The sequence below is a fragment of the Crocuta crocuta genome, unplaced genomic scaffold (genome assembly GCF_008692635.1).
Source record: "Crocuta crocuta isolate KB4526 unplaced genomic scaffold, BGI_CrCroc_1.0 scaffold216, whole genome shotgun sequence".
NCBI lineage: Eukaryota > Metazoa > Chordata > Mammalia > Carnivora > Hyaenidae > Crocuta > Crocuta crocuta.
This window is the reverse complement of record NW_027531504.1, coordinates 296,216-321,669: the sequence shown is the minus strand read 5'-3', so window position 1 is coordinate 321,669 and position 25,454 is coordinate 296,216. Positions and strand designations below refer to the sequence as shown.

General features: G+C 36.1%; 2 protein-coding genes across 3 annotated transcripts in view; one reads left to right on the top strand and one right to left on the bottom strand.

Annotated features, from left to right (window-relative positions):
* Window positions 1-3,885, bottom strand: part of NUP37 (nucleoporin 37) — a 42,821-nt gene extending 38,936 nt beyond the window's left edge. Inside the window, exons 1-2 of one of the 2 annotated variants that reach the window (XM_077772175.1) lie at window positions 3,827-3,885; window positions 2,321-2,541 (exon numbers count right to left, since the gene is read on the bottom strand). In XM_077772175.1, the coding sequence (XP_077628301.1) occupies window positions 2,321-2,476 (156 nt within the window). In that variant the 5' untranslated portion in view covers window positions 2,477-2,541; window positions 3,827-3,885. Of the gene's footprint in view, window positions 1-2,320; window positions 2,542-3,276; window positions 3,373-3,826 lie in introns of those variants that run through there. The other variant, XM_077772176.1, reaches the window with a different exon arrangement.
* A 76-nt stretch (window positions 3,886-3,961) lies between these two features.
* PARPBP (PARP1 binding protein) overlaps window positions 3,962-25,454 on the top strand; it is a 56,447-nt gene continuing 34,954 nt past the window's right edge. Inside the window, exons 1-3 of the mRNA XM_077772207.1 lie at window positions 3,962-4,039; window positions 7,848-8,003; window positions 19,447-19,680. Coding sequence (XP_077628333.1) covers window positions 3,962-4,039; window positions 7,848-8,003; window positions 19,447-19,680 — 468 coding nt within the window. The remainder of the gene's footprint in view (window positions 4,040-7,847; window positions 8,004-19,446; window positions 19,681-25,454) is intronic.

Genomic DNA, 25,454 nt, shown 5'->3' with positions numbered 1-25,454 from the left:
ATACTTGACAAATATATGACATCAATTAACAGTACTATCATTCAGCTCAAATTTCCACCATATTCAAAAGAACACCAGAAGATTCTGAAAAATGCTTTGTTGAAATTTAAACCTACTACATTGACTTTTCCTACGAGTCTTAGAATGAGGACTGCCTTTCCAACAGGAATGTGGAAAACCTTTAATTCAATTTACCTTTACTTCACTTTCTCTCAGACAAGAGGGAGGCAGGAAATTGGATACTATGGGACTTGAAGATTCTAACATAAGAAAATAGAATCAATGTTTAATAGTGTTTAATTAGAGTTAAAAAAAAACTTAAAAGGGAAGCAATTATTTATTCTGAATCCTCAAACGCAGATTATTGGGACTCAATTTTCATGCAAAAATATTTGAAATATGGTTGCAACCTGTGTGATTGGCAGCACAGAAGGAAAAGAACAGGGGTTTAGAAACAAGGTCAAGATCTTGTTTTTTCATTTACCAGTCATACAAATCCCTGAAACTCTTTGAAGTAAAATCGAAACTCTATGAGGTCAAGGACAGTTGTTTAATTATATCTCCAATACTTGGCACAGAATATTTGTGTTCACTACTTGCCAAATTGATAAAATCCAATTCTTTCTTAAGGTAACTTGGCTGTAAGACCTAGACTGCCAATCTGACAGGTCTGAGGATCAACAAGGACAATGTGCAAGACATGACAAAGCAATACAAATGTTTTTGTTAGTTCTCATTTACTGTCTTTTGCTTCCATTTTCTCCCTGCCACTCATCACCTCTGCTTTTTAAAAAATTTTTCTCCCTTCTTGACTTTCTCATTTCCTAGCTGAACAAGAGATAAAGTATATTTTTTCAATATTTTTTAAACACAATTCTATGTTCACAGCTATTTTAAAAATAATGAAGTAAAAAGTTCATCTGTAGGGAGCTGCTTTATTCTTTTGTAGGTTAGTAGCCTGCACTAGATAGTTTTTTCCTTTTTCAAGAGTATGTTATATTATTTCTCCTAATCATGTGGACTTTTTTTGATCCTAACCAAGAAGTCCAGCTAAAGTCAGGCCAAGGGTCACTTAGTCTGAAAGCTAGCAATTCCTATCTCAACCTTAAGAGACAATGTGGGACAATGTAAGAGTTCCTGTATTCGACTCGGACACCAAAAAACTAAAGCCTTTAATTCATACTTTATAAGGATAAAGGATAAAAATTCATGCAGTCTAACTTTGTAACTTTATTTACTGTACTGTAAAATGCTAAATTGCATTTATGATGACCAAATACTGTAAGATATTGAACTGCCTCCTGAGTCAAAGAGGAAATAATGTTTAAAAACAGTACGTTAGTGGTAAAGTTACTTTAAATCTTTGAAAACTGGTCACTGCCAAATCACTTCATTGATTAATCTTGAGAAATATTGTTCTATGAATAATATTCTGGTAAATAAAGGATTAGCCAAGATTTCTGAGGGTTGAACTCTCATTGTTTAGACTCTTCCACACGTGGAACTAGCTTTTCTGTGAGAAAACATGATGTGTGCTCACCGCAAACAATTTTGCTTTGGTGATTAAATATGCGCCTGTGCTAGGGGGCAATGCTGACCAAATCAACAACAGTTAAAACATGCATGTATGTACATGATGCATTAAATGTGCCAGATGCCTTCTAGAAATTTCACATGTACTAACTCACTACATTCTCATAACACCCCATTAAGTATTATTTTCCTCATTTTTAAAGAAGAGAAGTACCTGGTCAAGCTATTAAGAGGTAAAGCAATGCAGGAGTAAAAATCTGGGAATTTTGGTGCCAGAGTTGTCTTAATGACTGTGCTAAATTGTCTTCTCAATTAATATGGGCTCATACTTTGTATACTCTGGATATATGCTTTAGATGTATGAGAAGCAAGACAGCATATGAATAGAAAAGCTGAATATCCTGACAGGCTGTGAAATCTCCTGGAGGATCATTTTTAAGGCTTGTTTCCTACGTCAAAGTAGAATGAAGAAAAATTGGATTACTTAGAACTCATGTTTCCCTATATATACCTAATGTTCAGTTAATCACAACCTTCAATTACTAGAATATTCCACTTCTAAACATGAGGCAAAAGAGAAGCCTTATAGTCTTTTCACTACTTATTTAATGTTTTCACAAATCTCAGGCATATAATACTGGGAATATCTTCCTCTGTAGTTCTTCATATCATATTTTTCCTTATATTCAAACTCAATATGCTTTCCAAATTTAGCCAAAGTTTACCAAAGTTTTTTTTTAACCAGTGAAATAGCTGCACTGTCATTCACTGAGTTTTGTACACTAACCTGAAATGTACACGTGCCAATGACCACATAATTACTGCCACCGTATGCAATTAGGTTTCCTGAATCCCCACTCTCAAAGGGATTAAATTCTACCACATGCACATAATCTTCACAATCCACAGTGTAGGCAGCATTTCTTGTGGCATCTTGCTTCATCTTGTATGTCAATATTTGAACACTTGTAAAAATAAAATAGTCTTCTACTGGACAAGGTCACGAAACTGTGGATGACAGCACAGACAGTTAGATAGAAACCATCAAAGTGTTAGTCGCTTTCAGCAAATAAATCAAAATAAGGACATGGTGTTTCAGATGCCAGAGACAGCTAAAAAAAATGTCAAGTACTTCTTTAAATACTTTAAGAGTGATACCTGCAGAATAAATCATCATATCCTGTTTAGATGAACTAAAAAATATAGTAAGTACATGGAAGATGTAACCACTGTAATAGTAAATACATTCATAAAAAAATTAATGATACTGAATATTTACAAGGCACCACTTGTAGGTTCCATGTTAAGGATTTTACTTACACCAGGACACCTAGTATTTCCAAACTTAAGAGTAAGGTACTACTTATGGTTCCCATTTTACAGACAAAGAAATAGAGATTTAATATGTTAGTTAGCTGCCAAGATCATAAGACGAGACAGCATTTGAAATACTTTACTATGTGTTGGACACCAGTGCTAGAGAAGTAAAATACAGCCCTCTGCCTTGAAGATTACAATATTCGGTAACAGTCATGATTCAGTGCTCATGAAAGGAGCAGTAACATAAGCAGATCCAAAATAGAGGATCTGGAGGAAGGAGTGCCGAAATGTGTGATACAAAGATAATATTCAAAAAACCAGGCACAAAACTTCAACCAGCCTGTCACAGCCTGGTGTGCACTGTGGAAGTAGTATTCCCAGATGAGACTTAGGGAGCTAAAGAGTTTTTTTTTTTTTTTCTACCTTAATTGGATGCAGTCGTCCTGAGAACAGTTGGGCTCAGTAACACATCAAGAACCTGATAAGTATTTACTGAGAATCAGATGAATCGCACCTCAGGGAGCCTATAAACTAGGCTAGTAACTAGAGGAGAGGGGATCCGGGACTGGGCGTTTGTTAAAGGTGACCAGCAGGTGGATGCCCTCAGAGGCAGCGCGGGTGGGAAGTGGAAGATTCGAGGTCCGGAAACTCGGTCCCCTATTCCTCATTAAACTAGTGCCCAGTTTCATTACATTCTCAGGATTTTACAGTACAACGCGGGCTGGACTTGCTCTCTAAAACCGGAGGGGAGAAGAGGGAAGGAACAACCGAAGTCTTCTTAAAGAGCCCCAACACCTCTCCCCAACCAGGCAAGTCCCGCGAGACCCCGCTACCACCTCCGAAGCCCTAGGTCAGAAGGAGGAGAGGTGGAGCACGGCCCGGGGAGAAAAGGAACTCGCACGAAAAGGATGGGAGCGCGGGGCGGCCAGAAGCAAAGCAGCGCGTCCCCCCTGAGTTTCCGTGTGATACGCACCGGGGGCGTCGGGAAGTGGCCAGAAGGAATCTGGTCTCCGTTAGGGGCTGCTGCGGCGCCCTCGGATTTGCTTCCGGGTCAGAGGGCGGAAGCAGCGATTGGCTCCCGAGCCTTCCCGCGAGATTTAAAATTAAAATGGACAACTTCGAGACTGCGGCGCGGCAGGACTTCGCTTCTGTTGGGTCGGCACCTACCGGGTCTACTTTGAGCCAGGTGAGCCTCGTCTCTTCCTTACCCTACTGTCGTACTTAATTTGTGATTCAGGCTGCGGCTGGTGAGGGGTTTTCGGTGACAGCTAAGTAACCGTCTAGGGTATTATTTGTTCAGTGGCTTTGCGTCTGGGGGTGTTGAACAGAGTTCACAATATCTGGTGATGAATAGAGCTAGAAGGTCCTGAGGGATCATCTGCAGACTGGAAGACTGAACCCAGTAGAGGCGTATTTAGGTTCATTAGGCTGGCAGGAAACCAGGTCCTAGTACCAAGACATGCGCAGGCTCCAGTTCTGAGTCTTTTCGCCCTCTCCCTATTATATTCTCCTAAGGAATATTTAGGATCTGTGTTCTGACGATGATAGCACCGACTGCCTTCTTTTTTTTTTTTTCAATTGAGCACCTATTAAGTGCGCAGGAACCAGGTGGGTTGTCTCATAGTTTTATGAGGTAGGAGATCTCTTAACTTCTACATTTGAGGAAATTTATATTCATCAGTGATTTTAAATACTGAAGGACATACATCTCATAAATTGGGGAACCTGGTTGTGGACCCTGAAATGTCTGACTCAAAATTTCTTTTACCATCTTACACTCTCTCTAGTGAGCTACAGTGTGGTTTGGAATCCAGTTTTTTAAAAATGGGTATTTATCATCTCTGGCACCTTCTACTACTGTTTTTGTATAGTGCAACCTGACATTCATAGTGCTTGCATATTCATTGTCTCATTGACTTCTCATAACTGGCTGGAAGGTACAGGTAGTCAGTTGTAAAACTTATTGCCTAGGCCCAAACAGCCAGCTAGCTGCTGAAAAAATGGAGACTAGACCAGAGTTGGCAAACTAGGACATTATTTGTTTTTGTGCAGTCAGTTCCTGAGCTAAGAATAGATTTTACATGTTTGAATAGTTGAAACAAAAACAAGAGAATAGTATTTTGTGACACGTGAAAGTTACATGAAATTTAATTTTAGTTTCCATAAAGTTTTGTTGAAGCATAGCTATGCCCATTTGTTTATGTATTGTCTATGGCTATTTTTGCACAGCAAGGTCAAGTTGAATAGTTGTGACAGACTGTATGCCTTGCACTCCTTAAATATTTACTATTTGGTCCTTTTCAAAAAGTGTGCTGACCCCTGGATGAGACAGTTAGCTTTTATATGTGCCAGACACTGCTAAAAGCTGAGCTTGTATTTATGTCATTTATTTTTCACAAAATCCTGTGAGATAGAAATTATTATTTTCATTTTCAGTACAAGGAGGCTGAGGCAGGAGCGGTGACATAACTTGGCATAGATCTCATAGCTAGTAAGTTAATTCTTGACTAGTTTGCTTTCTTAGCAAACTAAGAAACTTGGCAGAGCCCGGTAATTGCATAAAACTTAAACCTTTACTATCAGAGGTTCAACTCCTCCAGATGCCAGGTATAGTTCNTGTCCCTGAACTTCAACTTTTAAATAATACCCTAAATAATTTAATACTGAAGATTTATTTCATGCCAACTGATATCACTGAAAACTTACTTTTTCATTTTCTTTTTTTTTTTTTCTTTTAAGAAATGAGGGTGATGAGGCACCTGAGTAACTCAGTTGAGCATCTGAGTTCAGCTCAGGTCATGATCTCTTGGTTTGTGAGTTCGAGTCCTGCATTGGGTTCTCTGCTGTTAGTGCAAAGCCTGCTTTGGATCCTCTGACCCCCTCTCTTTTTGCCCCTCCCTGGCACGCTCTCTCTTCCCCCTACCCAATAAGCTTTAAAAAAAAAATGAGGATGATATTTTGAAGAGAAACATAACTTTTAGCTATTTATTAGTATTTGTATAGATGTAGATATTTTATAGTTTTTTACCTGTATCTTTAAATTGCATCACTGATGCAACTATGAATTATTGCTTTGTAAATATTATGTACCCATTTTCTTGATTGTATGAACCCAGATACCTAGTAAATATCTAGAATTCTATTTATGCCACATAAAAAAAGAAAAAACGTAACTGAAAGCTAATAAATGGGATATATACAGTAAAATATACCCAAAATAAAATAATGGCATATGAATATGTTAGAAATGAGCATACTTAAAAGAAACTAGGAAAAAAACAACTTTTAGTGGGCATAACTGTAAACTCAAGAGAAAGGAATTGCTTCCTTATTTAGACCTGGGTATATAAAACATTGGAACTACATCTGATTATTTTGAAAGACTTTTGTCTATCAGGAGAAGTTATGTAATACAGTGACTTAAGAGCATAGCTTATGGAGTTAAGCATCTTGGGTTTAAGTCTGTTTTGCCATTTACTACCTGCGTGACATAAGGCATCACATTCTTCAGAGGTAAAATGAAGGTAATAATAGACCTTCCTCATAGGAGTCTTGCAAAGATTAAATGAGGTAATAAATATTAAGCTTTTGAAAAGTTTCTGGCACCAAGCAACTGCTGAATATTAGATATTGGTTATCTACTGCTGTGTAACAAACTGTTCCAAAACTTAGTGGATTTAAAACAGCAACCACTTTGTTTGCTTGTGATACTGTGGACCAGCAATTTGGGCTGGATTCACCTAGGTGGTTCTGCTAGTCATGCCTGGGCTCACTAATAGGGCTACAGTTCATCTGGCAGGTTGATGGTGGCTGGAAAGTCTAATATAGCCTCACATGTCTTTAAGTTGGTATTGTCTTTAAGTTGGTTGGTATTGTCAGCTGGAGTGCATTGGTTCTCTTCTATGGCCTCTTGAACAGGCAAACTTGGACTTTTTCATAAGTAGCAAGAGAGTAAGAACTAAAACTCCAAAGGAGGTCCCTAAGACCACTTTCAGGTTGGATGTTTGCTAAGGCTCAGAGGACCCAGCATCTAGTTGTGCCCATACCTCTAATTTATTACAGCAACAAGATGCTAAACAAAATCAACCAAGAGAGAAGCTACATGGAGAGAAGGTGTATAACAGAGTCACACAGGATATGCTTAAGTCCTCCAGCAAAAAGTCGTGACAACTCATGTGAAATATTGTCTATCAGGAAACTCTTTAGAGACTCAGTGGCCAGGGTACTGATGTAAGCATCCTCTGTCTATGTTCTAAAATTTCAAACTCAGAAAGAAAGCATTGTGTTGAGCATAAACTATATTATTTGTATAAACAGTTTAGTCATAGTAAGCCACTCTTACTGGAAACCCTCCTGAATTCTAAGTTCCCAGGTGCAGCCAAGGGCCAGCCTTGTAGGCAGGACTTTCAAAAGATAGATATCAGGCCTGCTGTAGTAACTCTTTTCTGCATGAGCCTTTTGAGATCTTGGTTTGAACTCCCAGGACGTCATTCTTGCCATATTCACTTGGTAAATTAAGTCACTAGACTGACCCATATTTAAAAGGGTGGAAAAATAGACTATTTCTTTTGGGACAATGTAGGAACAGGAGGAAATTGGCCTTTTTTAAAGAGCTCTTTTTACTACACATTTAGCATCTATCTCAAAACAAATATAACAAATATTTTGAAACTCCTGCTTTAATTAGCTATGTCCGTACCTATAATTATGTTTGTAGAATTTACATATTTGTTTTGTATGAGTTATCAGATTGAAGGTTGGATTTTGTTATTTCAAAAGATTTGGCTTAAGAAAACTAAAGGAGAGGAAAATATGATTGGGCAGAAGTTGTGTTATTCTGTTTTCCTAAATTTAATTAAAAGCAATCTTAGTAAACATGAAATGACCTCTCATTCACTACTTATTTTTCTCTAACTCTGCTTTCTTACACATGTTAAGTATTAGTTTCCAATTAAAATAAAGCTTTTTAACATTGCATTCTGTCCTACTTTCAGAGGATGGCTGTGCTTAATCAAAAGTCTGTCTTGGATATGATTAAAGAGTTCAGAAGGAGTTGGCGCATTTTTTGTGACTCCGAGAGAACTACTGTATGCGGTGCAGACTCCATGCTTTTGGCATTGCAGCTTTCCATGGCGGAGAACAACAAACAGGTTAGTAGACTATATTTAGGTCTACTTATTTTTTAAGTGAATTTTGGTAATTGCTCATTTTAATTATATTAATTTCTTTCCAATATATGCTTTCCTATGATAATATGAATATACTGTTTTCAAAAATGCCTCTGCATATGTAAAAATGCTTCTGTATATGTATGTCAAAATATTACAGTTGGATTTGAAATGGCTTGCTTCAGAATTGAGGCCTTCATATGTATAATTTAACGTAGGACATGCACATTCAATGTTTAATTTGAAATTTTGAGATCAACATGTGACTATTATTATTGTTAAAAATATTTTTATTTATGACTTATTTAAAAAGTTGTAGAAGGTATACATGAATAATGTTTATTTTAATATAATTGAAGTATTTTATGACTAATTTCAGACTCTCTGGTATAGATTGATTATTCTAAGCCAGGTTATGAATCAGAATCACTTGGGAATGTTTTTAAACAATACTGGCTTCTGTACTCCAGTCTTGGAAATTCTGATCTTCTAATCTACACTGAAATTCTGAAAATTGTCATTTTAAAATCTTTTCTTAATCTGGTTCTTATGTAGTTGGCTTGGAACAAACTAGTGTTTGGAACGAGCTGTGCTTAAAGGTGTTCAGATGAGAGAAGGATGAATATAGGATGGAGTGGTAAGAAAATGATTTAAAAATTTTGGATTTTAGGTAGTAAAACTTAAAGGAGAGGGAAGTCTTTGGATGGGAAGGTTTTAAAGAAGGGATGAAGGAAGGGAGAAGTTAGGAAGTATCCAGAGGGATCAAAGTCTTGATGGTTCAAATAGAATAAGGAGAGTATCTCCTTATATGAAGGGTGGAATAGTTTCAGTGGGCCTGTTGGGCAAGATAGTGAAGTGACATTCTGATGAGTTATTTTAATTTGTTATGTCAATAGTTCCCAGATTTTTAGATTTTGTGCACCAATAAAATTTCCAAAACAGCATTAGACCTTGACAAGATTTGATCATTTCTCACATTGGCAAATAAGGCCATTGAGAAAAACTAGTTACTTGAACCATCATTTAGAAAAGGAAGAATATTTTAACACCTAAAGATTAGGAATTATATAATCTTAAAACAAGAGATAGTTTTTATTAGACATGATAATTGGAAGTTTTGCGTGTTTCAAACATATATATTTTGGTGTATATATTAAGATAAACTTTGAACATATATTTTGACAAAATTCTGACATAGTCATTCTTTTAACAAATATTTGAGTTTTGACCAAATGCAAGATGTTATTCTAAACATTCTAAGCAGGACACCTGGGTGGCTCAGTCGGTTAAGCATCTGACTTCGACTCAGGTCATGGTTTCAGTTTGTGAGTTCGAGCTCCACATTGAGCTCTGTGCTGGTATTGTGGAGCCAGCCTGGGATTCTCTGTCTCCCTCTTTCCTTGCCCCTCCTCCATTTGCATGTGCACATGCTTTCTCTCTCAAAAATAAATAAACTTTAAACATTTTGAAGGAAATCTTTGCTCTTACAACATTAATCTTCTAGTGGGGAGAGACAGAGATAATACTCTAAATTTTTTTTTTTAATGTTTTGTTTATTTCTGAGAGAGAGACAGCATGAACAGGGAAGGGTCAGAGAGAGAGAGAGAGAGACAGAATCTGAAGCAGGCTCCAGGCTCTGAGCTAGCTGTCAGCACAGAGCCTGAGGCGGGGCTTGAACCCACGAACCCGTGAGATCATGACCTGAGCTGAAATCGGACGCTCAACCAACTGAGCCACCCAGGCGCCCCTGATAATATTCTAATAAATAAGATATTTAGTATTTTATTTTAGATCAAGTACTCTAGAGAAAAATAACAAGATTTGCAGTTATGGAATGTATAGAGTTTGAGGTAAAAGAGGTCTTGCAGTTTGAAAAAGGATGGTCAAGGAAGGCCTTATCTACAAGTTGCCATTTAAGCACAGATTTGAAGGGGGAAAGAAGGAACTAGTCATGGGAATTTTTGTGAGAAGGGACTACCAGACAAAATGGAAGGGACTTCCATTTTTCATGGTAGGGCCCTAAGGTAGGAATATGCCTGACATGTTCAAGGAACAGCAAAGAGGCCAACACAGCTGTTTATATAAATGTTAAATGTTAATTTCTAACTTCCCCAGATTTTTTTTCTTTTCATTTTTTTTTTTCCTGTTTTTAGCTTCTGTGTGCCAAGCATTGTGAAAAGTGTTGAGGTTAAAATGATGAGCAAAACCAGACATGGCTCCTTCCTAGCTTATTACCTAGTGGACGAGGTAGACATTTAGTAGAGAAAAATACAAATAAATGTAAAACTATGGCTGTGAGAAGAGGTTTATGAGGTCATGAGACCAGGGAATTGGCCTGGTTGGAGAGATCAAGCTGAACTGTAAAGGAAGGAGAGCAGTTAACTAGACAAAGACTCGGGGGCAAGATGATGAGGATGAAGGAACAGCATATGCAGAGGCCCTGGGTAGAAGACTGCAGGTAGAGTTTGAGAAAATGCAAAAGAACCAGGGTAGCTGAAGTGGTGGTGGTGGTGGTGGTGGTTATATGACCCATTTGTCTGTTTTTTATTTTTAATCATGGTCATTGTTAAAAATCAGTTTTATGTAGGTATGTTGAAAAAAAAATGGACGTAGCACTTTTCGGAGTTTGTGTTTAAAGAAAAAAAGTTAAACTTTGAGAAAAGTCACAAGAATAGTATACTGAACTCCTTTATGCCCTTCACTTAGATTCACCAATTAATATTTTGCTACCTTTGCATCATTATTTTAGTATTTTTGTATGTGTATATAATGTATAAATATACATACAAATATGGCACACATACATATTATTCATATTGGTCTGTATGAACCATTTGATGATAACTAGCAGACACCCTGAGTCTTTATGCCTAGACACTCTTGGTGTTGTACATTTTGTGGATTTTCACAAGTATATAAGACATGTATCCACCTTTGTAGTACTGTACAAAATTGTCTCCCTGCCCTAAAAATTGTCTCTATTCCACCTATTTCTCCTTCCCTCTCCCCAACTCTTGTCAACCACTGATCTTTTAATTGTCAGCATAGTTTACCTTTTTCAGAACGTCATGTAGTTGGAATTGTGAAGTATATATAGCCTTTTCATATTGGCTTCTTTCACTTTCTTTCAGATGTATTTATGGGTCCTCCATGGCTTTTCATGGCTTGACTGCTCATTTCTTTTCAGCAGTGAATAATATTCCACTGTATGAATGTATCAGTTTATCCAGTTATCTTTTACTTTTCTTCCAAGCAATATTCAATAAGATAATCAGTATTTAATATGTTTTCTTTTTAGTTTAATAATTGTTTTTCTGTTATTCTCTCTTTTTTTTTTTAAGATTTTATTTTTAAGTAATCTCTACACCCAATGTGGGGCTCAGACAACCCTGAGATCAAGAGTCGTGAGCTCTACCAGCTAAGCCAGCCCTGTTATCGTCCTCTCAGTTTCCAAGAACTCTTTTTTTCTCTTTTTGAAATACTGTTCTGATCTTTCTGCAAGCATATACTGTTTCTCCTTTGAGACTATTAATAATTTTTTTTGAGGTTTTCTTCTTATGTAATGTTTCCTCCAAGTTCCTTGTTTTATTAGTCTTGTTTGGGAAGAGTTTTCTTTCTTCCTACTAGAAACTTTCTTCATGATGATCCTTGACCATCCATATACATTTAAGTAGAGCACTAAAATGCTTTCTGGAAACTCTTCGTGGAGGGTTAGGGTTTGTCAGTCTGACTTGACTGGGCTATTTGGCTGGGGAACATTTGATGCCTATCTCGTTAGGATATCCCTTTTAGAACAGTTTTCTCAAAAAAGAGTCGTCTTTGCTCCTGCACAAATAGTATAAAGTTGAGCTGCCAACGTGTTGGGTATTTGAAAGAAGTATCAACATTTAGAATATAAATGGTCATGTGATTCTTATTGTTTGCATTTGGGTACTCTTCAACTGAAGTCTTCAGTCCAGAGACTTTTACCCTGTCCAGAGAATAAACCCCCAATTTTCTGCCAAAGTAGATGACTGTTCTCCCCTTTATCAACAGAAATTATTAGGCAAAGTCTAAAAGATGATTATCCAGAAAGGTGAGCACAATACTGAGGCTGCTTCAGAAATCTCCACTGGGGGCGCCTGAGTAGCATCCGACTCTTGGTCTGCTCAGGTCATGATCTCACAGTTGTGAGGTTGAGTCTTGTGTTGGGGTCTGTGCTGATAGCGTAGAACCTGCTTGGACTTCTCTCTCTTCCCCCTTATCTCTCCTCTCTCTCTCTCTCTCTCTCTCTGTCTCTCTCTCAAATAAACAGACATTTAAAAAAAGCAGTCTCTTCACTGGCAAGTATCTTCATCCTCACCTTTTGCTGGGCAGATTTTTTTCTAGTGGACATAGTAAGACTTGTTGACCTCTAGATCATTTATATATTTATATATATGAGAAAGAGAGTCAGAAAGAGTGTGTGTGAGTGGGGCAGGGGCAGGGAGAGGGAGAAAGAGAGGAGGAAAGAGAGAGCGAGGGAGAGAGAATCTTAAGCAGGCTTCATGGCCAGCGCTGAGCTCAACCCAACGCAGGGCTCGATCTCTCATGACCCATGTTATGTCACGACTAGATATCCTGACCTGGGCCAAAATCAAGAATCTGAAGCTTGACTGAATGAACCACCTAGGTGCCCTGCCCTGTAAAAAGTGTTGACCTTTAGAGGCTTTGACTTTCTTTAGGAGCTTGTTTGGAGGTCCTAGCAGGGGAGCGCAACAACTCGTATACCCCGACTGAAGAATGGTCCTCCTCTTTCAGGGAGGGTCGTCCTCTTTGACTGAGCATGCAGCTTTGGGAGGGATGCACATGGAGTGGTGAGGAAGGAAGGGGACACTCACCTAGGCAGCCAGATCAGCCAAATCAACCCTGGCGATCAATGGGGTGACAGATGTTGCAGCCAGATCACCCTCACATCTTAGAGGCTTTGACTTTCTTCGGAAGGGTGGGTGGGGAGGGTCTCTGATGCAACTTTCCACCTTTTTTATGCTTAGATTTGTCTCCTAAACTTTGTGCTCAGGGTTCATAAAAACCAACTTCTTTAGTGTCAGGGAATGGTAGTTACCAGGGAAATCTACACCCCACCATTTGCTTACCCCTCTATACTGGCACTTTCTCATTGTTTTTGAGCTTTTGGGTTTTTACTTTCATTTTTTAAAATTAAATTTTAGTTAACATACAGTCCAATATTGATTTTAGGAGTAGAATTCAGTGATTCTTCACTTACATACAACACCCAGTGCTCATCACAAGTGCCCTCCTTAATACCCATCTAGCCCATCTCCCACCCACCTTCCTCAATCAACTCTCAGTTTATTCTCTATCATTAAGAGTCTCTTGTGGTTTCCCCGCTCTCCTCTACCCCACTCTTCCTTCCCATATGTTCATTTGTTTTGTTTCTTAAATTCCACATATGAGTGAAATCATATGCTGTTTGTCTTTCTTTGATTGACTTAATACACTCTAGCTCTATCCACACTATTGCAAATGGTAAGGTTTCATTTTTTTTAATGTTTACTTATTTTTGAGAGAAAGAGAGAGAGAGAGAGGGACCAGAATGTGAGCAGGAAAGGGACAGAGAGAGAGGGACACACAGATTTCAAAGCAGGCTCCAGGCTCAGAGCTGTCAGCACAGAGCCCGATGCAGGACCTGAACTCATGAACCAGGAGATCATGACCCGAGCTGAGGTTGGACGCTTAACCAACTGAGCCACCTAGGCGCCCCAAGATTTCATTTTTTTGATGGCTGAGCAACATTCCATTGTATATATATCCCACATCCTCTTTATCCATTCATCAGTCGATGGACATTTGGAGTCTTTCCATAGTTTGGCTATTGTTGATAATGCTGCTATAGACATAGAGATGCGTGTACCCTTTGAATCTGTATTGTTGTATCCTTTTTGGTAAATACCTAATAGTACAATTGCTGGATCATAGGGTAGTTATATTTTTAGCTTTTCTTGTTTTCCAGACTGTCTGTACCAGTTTGCATTCCCGTACCAGTTTGCATTCCCAACAACAGTGCAAGTGGGTTCCTCTTTCTCTGCATCCTCGCCAACACCTGTTGTTTCTTGTGTTGTTAATTTTAGCCATTCTGACAGGTGTAAGGTGGTATCTCATATGGTTTTGATTTGTATTTCCCTGATGATGGGTTATATTGAGCATCTTTTTTTTTCTTTAATGTTTATGTGTTTATTTTTGAGGGGGTTGGGGGAAGGGCAGAGAGAAGTCAGAGAATCTCAAGCAGGCTCCGTCCTCATTTTCAGCCTAGAGTCCATTGTGAGGCTTCATCTCCCCAACCTGAGATCATGATGTGAGCTGAGATCAAGAGTCAGACGCTTAACCAACTGAGCCACCCAGGTGCCTCAATTGAGCATCTTTTCATGTGTCTGTTAGCCATCTGGATGCCTTTGTAAAAGTGTCTCTTCATGTCTTCCCATTTCTTAACTGGGTTACTTGTTTTTTGGGTGTTGAGTTTGATTACTTCTTTATAGATTTTGTATGCTAACCCTTTATCAGGTATGTCATTTGCAAATATCTTCTCCCATTTAATAGGCTGCTATTTAGCGGTGAATTTATTATTTCCTTCCTGTACAGAAGCTTTTTATCTTAATGAAGTCCCAATAGTTGATGTGTTTTTGACCTTTTGTAATTTTCTTTATGGACAATTCAGTCATGAAAAAGTTATTTCTTATTTTCTTTTGTAGTTTAGGTATTTTATACCAGGAGGGGATTTTCTGCATATCCAGTCAGGTAGATTTCCCTGTTAATGTGTCTACTTTAAAATTAAAGCAGATGGTATACATTCTTTCTGCCTCTTATATTGGTTTCAAGGCCTCTTTAGGTATAACAGAAAAGTTGATTTAATTCATTCATTTTAACAATCATCCTTTGTGTGACTGATACATTTTACTCACTGATGGACCTTTGGGTTGTTTGAAGGTATTAGGTTGTTTTGGTATTGTAAACAATTCTGCATTGAAATGAGATGTCTGTGCATGGAACAAGAGTTTCTCTAGGCCCCATACACAGCAGGTCATATGATAGATACATCTAGAGAGAGAGAGCGAGAGACACGAGAGACGGAGACCTCAGGAGGGGCAGAGAGAGGGAGAGAGAGAATCCTAAGCAGGCTCCACACTGCCAGCGTGAACCCAACATGGGGCTCGAACTCATGAACTGTGAGATCATGACCTGAGTCTAAATCCATTGTCAGATTCTTAACTGACTGAGCCACCCAGGTGCAGCCAGAATTTACATTTATATCAACAGTAGAGGAGAGTACCATTTGCTTTTCTTTCTCCATATTAGATGTCATACTTCATTGGAAAAGAGAAAAAGTGGTATTTCATTTTAATTTTTCTATTAACTAGAGCATTCAAACATCTTTGAAAATGCTCATTTGACTATTTAGATATCCTCTTTTTATTGTCTGTTCATGCATATTCTTTTGCTTTTAGTTGTTTTTATCTCCTTCTTACTCTTTAAAAAGAGTTCTACATGTTCTTTAGATACTCTTTGTTATACACATTGTTAATGTCTTCCAATATGCTACATTTTACCTATTGACTAGATATACTTGCCTTACATTGTTTCATCAGCATTTATATGCTAGACTTCTCTACTGAGTCTTACGTGGTATGATCAGGTACTTATTGGACATTTTACCTTGATGTCCTAATACTGTCTCCACATCAGTTTTTTTTTTTTTTTTAAGTAGACCATATTATTTCCTCCCTCAGCTTACCTTCTTGTTCATATTCTGAGTCTCAATTGTACATACGATTGTTCACTCAGTCTGCAAAGCTAGACACCCAAGGATCATTGTAAAGTCTCTTTCCTTTGCTCTCTATTGCAATCCACATTCAAGTCTTTCCAGTTTACTGCCTGAGCATTAAAAAAAAAAAAAAACCTCTCCTTTTTAATAACCTGAAGAAATGGTACTAAGGTAAGTAATAGATTCTGAAGATACTGTAAAAATGGAATAGACTAACCAAAGGTTAAGCCATGCACTGGAAAATAAGGACAGAGAAATTGAAGTAATTATTAAGAATCATTATTGTATAGTAATTGAGTATTTTGGAATTAAATAGACCATGTTCATATCACCTTTTATTGTTAATGAATAATTTTTGAAACATAAATATGTTGAAATGCTAAGTAAGATGTACTGTGAAGAAAATTTAGGTTTTATTGTAAAAATCTTGATATATTGAAATACTCAAATCAAGTCATTTTTTCTTTAGGACTTGTCTGTGTAGCACTCACTCAAGATCTCTTTATACTTGTTAATTTTCTACTTGCTAATTTGCTTAATTCACAGTGAAAGTTCAGACTCTGGGTGGGAAAGAAGAGGAGAGGTGAATTGCAACTGAGCTTTTCACAGTTTGTGTATATGTGTTCACACATGCGGTGGAGATGGTGGGTCGCAGTTCTGTTTGACTCTCACTCTCCATGTTGCGTTAGCTCAGGCATCCCCAACTGTGCTGAGACTTCCAAGTCATTCAGCAATATGAAACAACATACATATATGCCTGCAGGTGCATTCACAAGTAATAGTAATAAAAAGATAGAGTTGGTTGTATATATGCTTCACCTGCACTTCTCACTCTCTGAGCTCTGTTTAGGTTTTTAATTCTCTGAAGTTTGTCTACTGGCATGTTTGTTCTCTTAGTTGCTTTAATTGGGATAAAAAAAAAAGATACAGTAAGAAAGAAAATAATCTTTGAGTTTTAGGTTTTGGGAATGTTTTCTGAAGGGAAGTTTTTTTTGTTGTTTTTTTTTTGGCTTAAATCATCTGACCTTTAGGAGTTTTATACTGCTGAAGATTTAATTTATTATAGATTCATTGAGGACCATATGGCAAATTTATAGGACTTTTATTAGATTACCTTTTCCTTTCTTTAGAGTTGGCTTCATTATTTGAATCTATCTGACAATGATACATGGTATTTTTCACATTAAATAGCCTTAAGAACATTACACATGTTCCAGTAAATGAAACAAAGATAGAGAGTCACAGCCTGTGGTAGACTGTCAGATTTGAAAATGACCTAACATTGACATAACAAATAAGAAGAAACACTTTTTACAGTTGTATTGCATTTATCTAATACTCCCCTCAATAAATAAACAACTTCACTTTGAATAAGAAAAGAGAAAGCAAACTGACATTTTTTAAAATCCCCTACCATTTATCAGGTGTTATTTAATCTGTATAATCTCATTTTGTAACCAAGGAAATGTACTCACAGGAATTTCAGTATTTTACCCCCGGTCACACAACCAATTAATAGCTATTAAATAGATCTATTTTTTCTCTTTTGATAACAAAAATTCCAGGTAGTTAAAAATGGAGGGTTTATTTAAATTTTTGAATAACTATAAAAGTAACTGCAGTAAAATATACAAAATATAATGCTCTGATTTTTTTCCATTTTTCTCATTTTATTCTTAAGAAATATAATCTTTCTATGTCCATTAGAGAATTAAAGCATTGACCATCTTGAACTTCTTCAGATATTAGCCAGTTGGCATGTTTTCCTAGCAAAACATTTTCTGATTTGACCACACAGTCTCTGAATCAGTTGTTACTGGTTTGAATAATAGAATATGCCGTCATGGTGGGCACCTGATCATGAAAACTGATATCTGGAGTACATTTTTATTTGGATTTAAAATGTTTTTACAATCCCAGTATAAACACTGTTAATCTAGTCAAAACCTTTTCTCACAAGATCAAGAGTTTGCATAGTTTTGCTTTAACTAGTTATAGTTAACAGAATGAGAATAAATTGTACATTTCCATTAGGCATAATTTTAATGTATTTTTGATATGAAGAATGTCATACCAAAATAGTTTTAGAAATTTTTGAGATAAAACAACTTAGTTTTGAAACTCTAAATAACTAGATTTATTTAACTTAAATAACATTTGGAAATTTTATTGTGTAATTTTTGTGGGATTGGGAAGTGAGGTATACAATTTTAGATTCAATGCTGAGAAATTACAAATCTGTCTTACATTTGAGTTATGGATTCAAGGTTTGAGAGTTACTGGTTTTTTTTTGGTTTTTCATTGAATTAATTTCATGGAATATAATTAATTTTTATAATTTTGATATAACAAGTTGCTCCAAGGATAGTAAGGGTAATTTTCTTAGTTGTTTCCATGCAGATGAGTAAAAAATTAATTATTTTAAGGCAGTTTGGGTATATTGTCTTAAATTTCGATAGTAACTAGATAATGTGGCTGATTTTCATAAAATAAATATAAAAGAGAAATATACGCAATAAAAACAGTGTAGTATTTGGCTCTATTTGATCTTGTTATTCTTTTTTGGCTGAAGATAGTGTTACAATTTTCATTCCAGTGAATTATAGTTTTATTTAAATATCCACCCATCTTTCAGTGCAATTAATGCAAAGATCTTGGTGTTATCAGAAACTACTAATGTATTAAAGGGACTTAACTGTGGAAGAGAGAGCAACATAATACATTTCACAAAATCACGTATGGATATTTAAAAATATTTGTTACTCATGTTGCTTTGGAAAGGAGTAGTTAGAATTTTTTTACTGAATTAGGGCCGGCATATTTTGGAGGGCACCATTATTAATATCTGAGATGTTAAGTGGGAGCAGAATGCAATAAATTAAAGAAAAAAAAAAAACTTCAGTATGTCCACTGACATAATATATCATGTTGATATTAAAGAAGAGAGAAGGACAATTTTGCCTGATTAGGAGCATCCAATAACTTATAGAAAGAAACCTTGGCTTTTAAGAACTTGTTTGTTTATAGTTTAATGTGTCCATGAGCAGGGAAGAATCAAAATTCTTTTTTGACCCAAGGTTTTAGCACTGATATTTTGTCTTCCTTGGAACAGTAATGAAAAAACCCAACAATATGATGTTTAAAAATTTAGTTTTTATGATCATGTTTTAAGACTAACAGTTGGAATAGTGTGGTGTGTAGTAATTCACTATTGCATTGACAGTTTTGAATAAGAGATTCAAAATACATTAGCTAGAAGAGCTGAAGGGAACTAAGTATTAACAGAATGAAATGTTTGCCCAGTCAGTAGTACTTAAGTACAGATCATGCCCACCCATTCCCTGACTTAGGGTAGGAGAAATTTAGTGAAGAATGACTGTATATTTGCCAATTTTGTCATGCACAAACTTGTCATAGTTGTTTATATTTTATAAAACTTTCAAAATCTTTTTATATCTGGTTTTAAACTTATTCCACAGTTGAATTTGGATATTCTCTTCAAATCCACAAGAATTCAACGTAGACTTGTATGACAAAATTCAGTTTGTACCTCCCATCTCAATTATAAGTTAATGAATATTCTGGCATCCAACTTTATTTTTTAAGTTTTGGTATTGTCTCTTTCAGCTCAATGGAGAATATACAGTTTCTCTCAGTGATGTCTTATTGACCTGGAAATTCTTCCTACATGAGAAGTTGAACTTACCAGTTGAAAATATGGAAATGATTGACCATTATGAGGACATTAGGAGGACTTACGATGATTTTTTAAAGAATAGTAATATGTTAGATCTGATTGATGTTTATAAAAAATGCAGTGTTTTGAATTCTAGTTGTGAAAATAATGCCATCATATCCCCTGTAAGTATTTTTAAGTCTATCTTAAATGAAAATATGGCTAGATTTATTTTTATTTTAAATTATGGTGTCAGCATTTATAGTAACATGATAATGCTTTGCTTTTCAGATCATGTTAGAAAATGGAAAATTTAGCTACCTGAAAGCTAGTTATTACTGAAAAGAAATATTTCGGTGATAAATTTTGTTAAAATTCTGTCGTTTTTTGATTGAAGTATAAGAAAAGCTTCTTACTAGATCAAAACATTTTAACAAAGAGATCAGTCCCAACTGCATGATTTCCTTCTGAATTCATGTCAAAGATTGCTTTGCTATTTTGCTTTCTTGGTTTAATGTGCATCTGTTCATTTTGGCATATGTTGTATAAATGCTATGACTCTTTCTATGGATTAATAATGTTATTTTACTGAGATGGGATATCATTTTGTGAGGATAGTATGATGCAGTAAACATGAGGTAATACATTATTCCTTTTTTTAAACATATACTCATATTCATTGCTTTATTTTTTATTGAATGTAAGTTTTAAAATTAATGGAATGTTATCCTTTGCAGTTTGGTTTCATCTATATTAGAATTGATAAACTATTTTCAGAATATATTTGGATGTATCTAGTTTGTTTTAAAGTGTTGAAATATTTTTCTTTATTTTAGCATTTACTGAGTACGAGTAAGGTAGTAACTAAATAGTAGTGATAACTAAATAATTGTAGATTTATTGTGTTTTCTAAGATGTTAAAATATTTTATAAATATTTCTGTCTGATACTTGGGAATAGTGTTTTGACTGCTTGTGATAGAAACTGCCACAATAACAGTGGTTTAACAAAATGGAAGTTTATTCCACTCTTCTGTAAAAGATATCTAAGGGTAAGAATCTGGGACTGATGTGATAGCTCTGTGATTAGCAGATACTTAGGATTTTTTCTGTTATTCTCCTCTTCCATCTTAGTTCTTAACCTCTGCCTTCAAAGTCCTCTGTGATCCAGAGAGCTGTTAGAGCTCCAGATCCCATACTTGCGTTCCTTGCATCAGGAAGTAGTAAGGGAGCACAGCATTTTTCAGACATAGCTCTTTTGCTTCCATGTCCTTGCCTAAAGCCTAGTCACATGGCCACACCAAGATGTTAGGGAATATGGAGAATATAGTCTTTTTTTTCCTGCATAACATGCCAGAATAAAAACAAAATCTCTGTTACTAAGGAAGAAGGGGAGAGTGGACATTGGCAGGCAGTTTGCTGTCTTGGCCTCACTGGGCTATAATGGAACCCTTTGCCCCATTGTAACTTCCTAAGATGTACATGCATACGTGCACATGCATACCCACACATGCACACCCACACTATGGTAAAGATACTTGTGAGGGAAGATAGTTTTTTTTTTTTATTCCTTCTTTACCTATGTTTTATTTGCTTGTAGAGAGGATTTAAAAAAAATTTTTTTTAATGTTTTTATTTATTTCTGAGAGAGAAAGACAGCGTGAACAGGGGAAGGTCAGAGAGAGAGGGAGATACAGAATATGAAGCAGGGTAGAGATGATTTTTGACTGCTTTTCACATAGTTAATTTAGAGAGGCTAATCAAACATAGTCTTGGATTATAAGAACAACAAAGAGAATCTCCAATAAGCCAATGAGAGTATAATCTGCCTGAGTTTGGGCATGTTGTTTTCATCTTATCCTTTGCCTCTAAGTCTTATAATAAGCCTCTTCATTTTCGTGAATTATGTATAGTATGAGATATATAGGTTTACATTAGAGGGCATTCTGTGTCTCCAGATAGCAACATGTTCTTCCGCAGGACATCAGGAATGGAGTGCAAGCTGCTAAGAATATAGTGTGTGAAGTTGAAAATTTTCTGCATTTAAAATGAAAGGTTTGATCTCTGATACTTGTTTGCTCTAGGAAAATTTCCAATGAGAAAAAAGTGAGCAGGAAAACCTATCCCTATATTCATTTCTCAAAAATGCACTAAATATAACCCTAATTTATGGTAAAAGTGTCTTTAAAGTTACATATGCTTATGTATCTTCTTTGTTTTTTTCTTTATTATCACCTAAGAAAGGCAAGAATTATGAGGAATTACGATCAAGACAGGGAAGTTTTGGGAACCTGGTAACTTGAACAATGCTCCTTTCCCCTATATCTCAGACATTACAGTTCCTCTCCTGGAGAACAAGGATGCAGGGACTGTGGACATCTGTAGCATAGAAGGCCTTGGATTCTAACTCGAGTTTAAGTAGAGACAGTTGGTACAGAGTTTGCTTTCTCATGAAGTGAGCAATTATCTGGAGGACATTGGAAACCTAGGCTGAGGAGAAGAAATGGTAGATCTTGAGAAGAGCTTAGCAGCCCTCAGAAATCTGGGGACCTTCTGAGGAAGGTTAACAAATGCCCCCTGTGAGTGTGCCAGGATTCTCTGTCTCTGAGGAAGCCGAGAAGTAGCTGAGTAGATGGGTATACTGTTGGTGACCCTTGAGAGACCAGAAGAAGACTCTCCTTTGGCCTCAGTAGGTGACTGGTATCCTGTTTATTTCTCCACTGCTGTTTCATAAAGAGTAGAGACTTTTTCAGCTTCCATTACTTAAAAAATTGTCAACACTTGAAGTACCTCAACAGTCAAGGCTGACCCCCAAAAAGCCAATGAGGAAAAGCAATAGCCACTTAAGGAGTCCTGGCAGCCACAGAAAGATGAGTTAACTGAGAACACACATGCCCTATAGAATAGAGTTGCTAGTGGAGAGTGATGATTTAAATCCATAAAAATAGTAGTACCTGAGGAAATTCAAGGATAAATTAAACGTAAGACTTTCTAGATGAGAAAAAGAAGAAAAAAGTTTTCCCAATGCAAGAGATGAACTCAGATACAAATTAGTGTCCTGATAGTCAAATATAATAAATACTTAAAGTACAGAGAGAAAAATCTGAAGCTCAAGAAATTATGAAGGAAAAGTTAGGAAATTTGGAGGTTAGATCTAGAGGATTTAACATACAAATGCTAGGAGTTCCAGAAGAGAAAAAAGAACAGATGCAGAAGAGACCATGATTAAATAAAATGTTTCTTCAAACTACAGCTGTTATAATAAATATTTCTCTGAGTCTGCTAGTTAAGGATGTTTATGAAGTTCCAGCCTGTATTCAAGAGAAAAGACACATAGCTACGCATATCCTGGTAAAATTCCTGGACTCTTTAAGGATAAAGATAAATATTATAAGTTTCCTAGTGGAAAGAACAAGTTATTTAAAAAGAACAAAAATTAAATAGAATGTCTTGATCCTCAACAAGGTTATCAGTTACTAGCTAAGCTAAAGGGAGGATATGGAAAAATTTAAAGAATGTCCTTCAACTGAAAACTTTGCCTTTTCAAAGACCATAATAATTAAACAGATGAACTGGAGCAGATACTATCTAGAGGAAAGAGGTAGTGAGCAATGAAACTTGTATATATGATAAGGATGGACTGGGAATATGTGTGCTAAAATTGAAGGCTTACATTAAGGGAGATTCTGATATTAGTTTAGAATTAAAATGACAAAGTGTTGTGGTTTGTTGGGAGTGAGCAATTTATTTTAAATTGCTTTATTTAATTTCTTAAATAATTTAATAAATTTAAATAATTATTTAAATTTATTTTAAATAATATAGAGAAATGGGTCTGATTTGAGTACCAGAAGGTGAAGGTAACCATTAATGGAATGGAAAAATATGGTTAAAAAGAGGATAAAAATAGAATAAATAACTTATCCATAAAGTAAAGGTATAAATCAGTAAAATTAATAGTGTGTCACAGAAAATACATTGTGATTTTTATGCTTACTTCAGAGCTTTATGCCATATTATCTAGAGTCTTTGTTAAAGTTTTAAATTATCTAGAGTCCTTGTCAAAGTTTTAAGTTTAGGAATGCCTTTGCACTCTTAAAAATTAATTAGGGGGATTCCTGGGTGGCTCAGTTGGTTTGAGCTTTGTGCTGATGGCTCAGAGCCTGGAGCCTGCTTCAGATTCTCTGTCTTTCTCTTTCTCTGCCCCTCCCCTGCTTGTGTGTGCTTGCTCTCTCTCTCTCTCTCTCTCTCTCTCTCTCACACTCTCAAAAATGAATATACATTAAACATAATAAAATTAAAAATAATTAGGAAAAGGAGATTTTGTTTATATGAGTTATATCTGTTGATTTATCATATTAAAGGTTAAAACATATTTAAAGTATTAAAATATTGATAATAAACTAAATATGTGTTTATGTTAATAGTACTATGAATAAGAATAAATGAGAATATGTTTTATATATTTTATATTACTGTTTTACATTTTTATAAATATCCTTAATGTCATGTATGATTTAAAATAGCTGTTTTCTCATGTCTACTTCTGTCTGATATGTTGTTGTTTTTTAATGTTTTTTATTTATTTCTAGGAGAGAGAGAGAGAGACAGCATGAGCAGGGGAGGGTCAGAGAGAGAGGGAGTCACAGACTGAAACAGGCTCCAGGCTCTGAGCGGACAGTCAGCACAGAGCCCGATGCGGGGCTCAAACCCCCGGACCGCGAGATCATGACCTAAGCGAAAGTCGGACGCTTAACTGACTAAGCCACCCAGGCTTCCTTGATATGTTGTTTTGATTGAAGTATATCAAGAAAGTTCAGATTCACATTGATACATAGTTGGAAAAGGGTGAACTTCCTGGGTCTCCTGAATGGGTCTTAGGGACTTCAGAAATCCATGGATCCTCCTTACTGAACTGATCTAGAATATTGTACTTTACATGTTATTAAACATGAATATAGTTTTATTTATTTTTTAAAGTTAATTTCTTTTGAGAGATAACATGTACAGGATGGGCAGAGAGAGGGAGAGAGAGAATTGCAAGCAGGCTCTGCACTGTCAGTGTGAGGAGCCCAAAATGGGGCTTGAACTCATGAAACCTGTGAGATCATAACTTGTGCTGAAATCAAGAGTCGGGCACTTAACCGAATGAGCCACCTAGGCACCCCAACATGAACATAGTTTAAACCAGACAGTAATATTATCTGATTAAAAAAAAATAAAATTGTGTTTATGGAAGAATAAATCTTTGCTTTTACCGTCTCTCCTGAAAACATAAGAACCATAAGTGTGAGGACTACCTCTATTCAAGATTTGTTAAATAGTAAATTATTTTTTTAAAAAAAGACAAACCAAGAAACACTCTTGACTATGGGGGACAAACTGATGCTTAGCAGAGGGGAGGTAGGTGGGAGATGGATGAAACATGTGATGGGGATTAAGGAGGGCATGTGAGATGAACATCAGGTGATGAATGGAAATGTTGAATCAGTATATTGTACACTTGAAACTAATATAATACTGTATGTTGACTATACTGGAATTAAAATTGAAAAAACAGTAATTGTCAAACAAATTCTCCTGAAACAATTTATCTATTTAAAAATAATGACCTTGAATTATTTCATAAGATTACTTTTTTAAATATTGAAAAGTTACACTGTATGTAGTCAGTTGTCATTAAATGTTTCTGGCTAATATTTAGAAAATGGGTATCCAGGGGCACCTGGGTGGCTCAGTCGGTTGAGTGTCTGACTTCAGCTCAGGTCATGATCTCATAGTCTGTGAGTTGGAGCCATGTTGGGCTCTGTGCTGACAGCTTGAAGCCTGCTTCAGATTCTCTGTCTCCCTCTCACTCTGCTCCTCAACAGCTCATGTTCTGTCTGTCTCAAAATAAAAATGAAAGCAAGTGAGCAAGCAAGCAAGAAAGAAAGAAAAGAAAAGAAAAAAGAAAAGAAAAG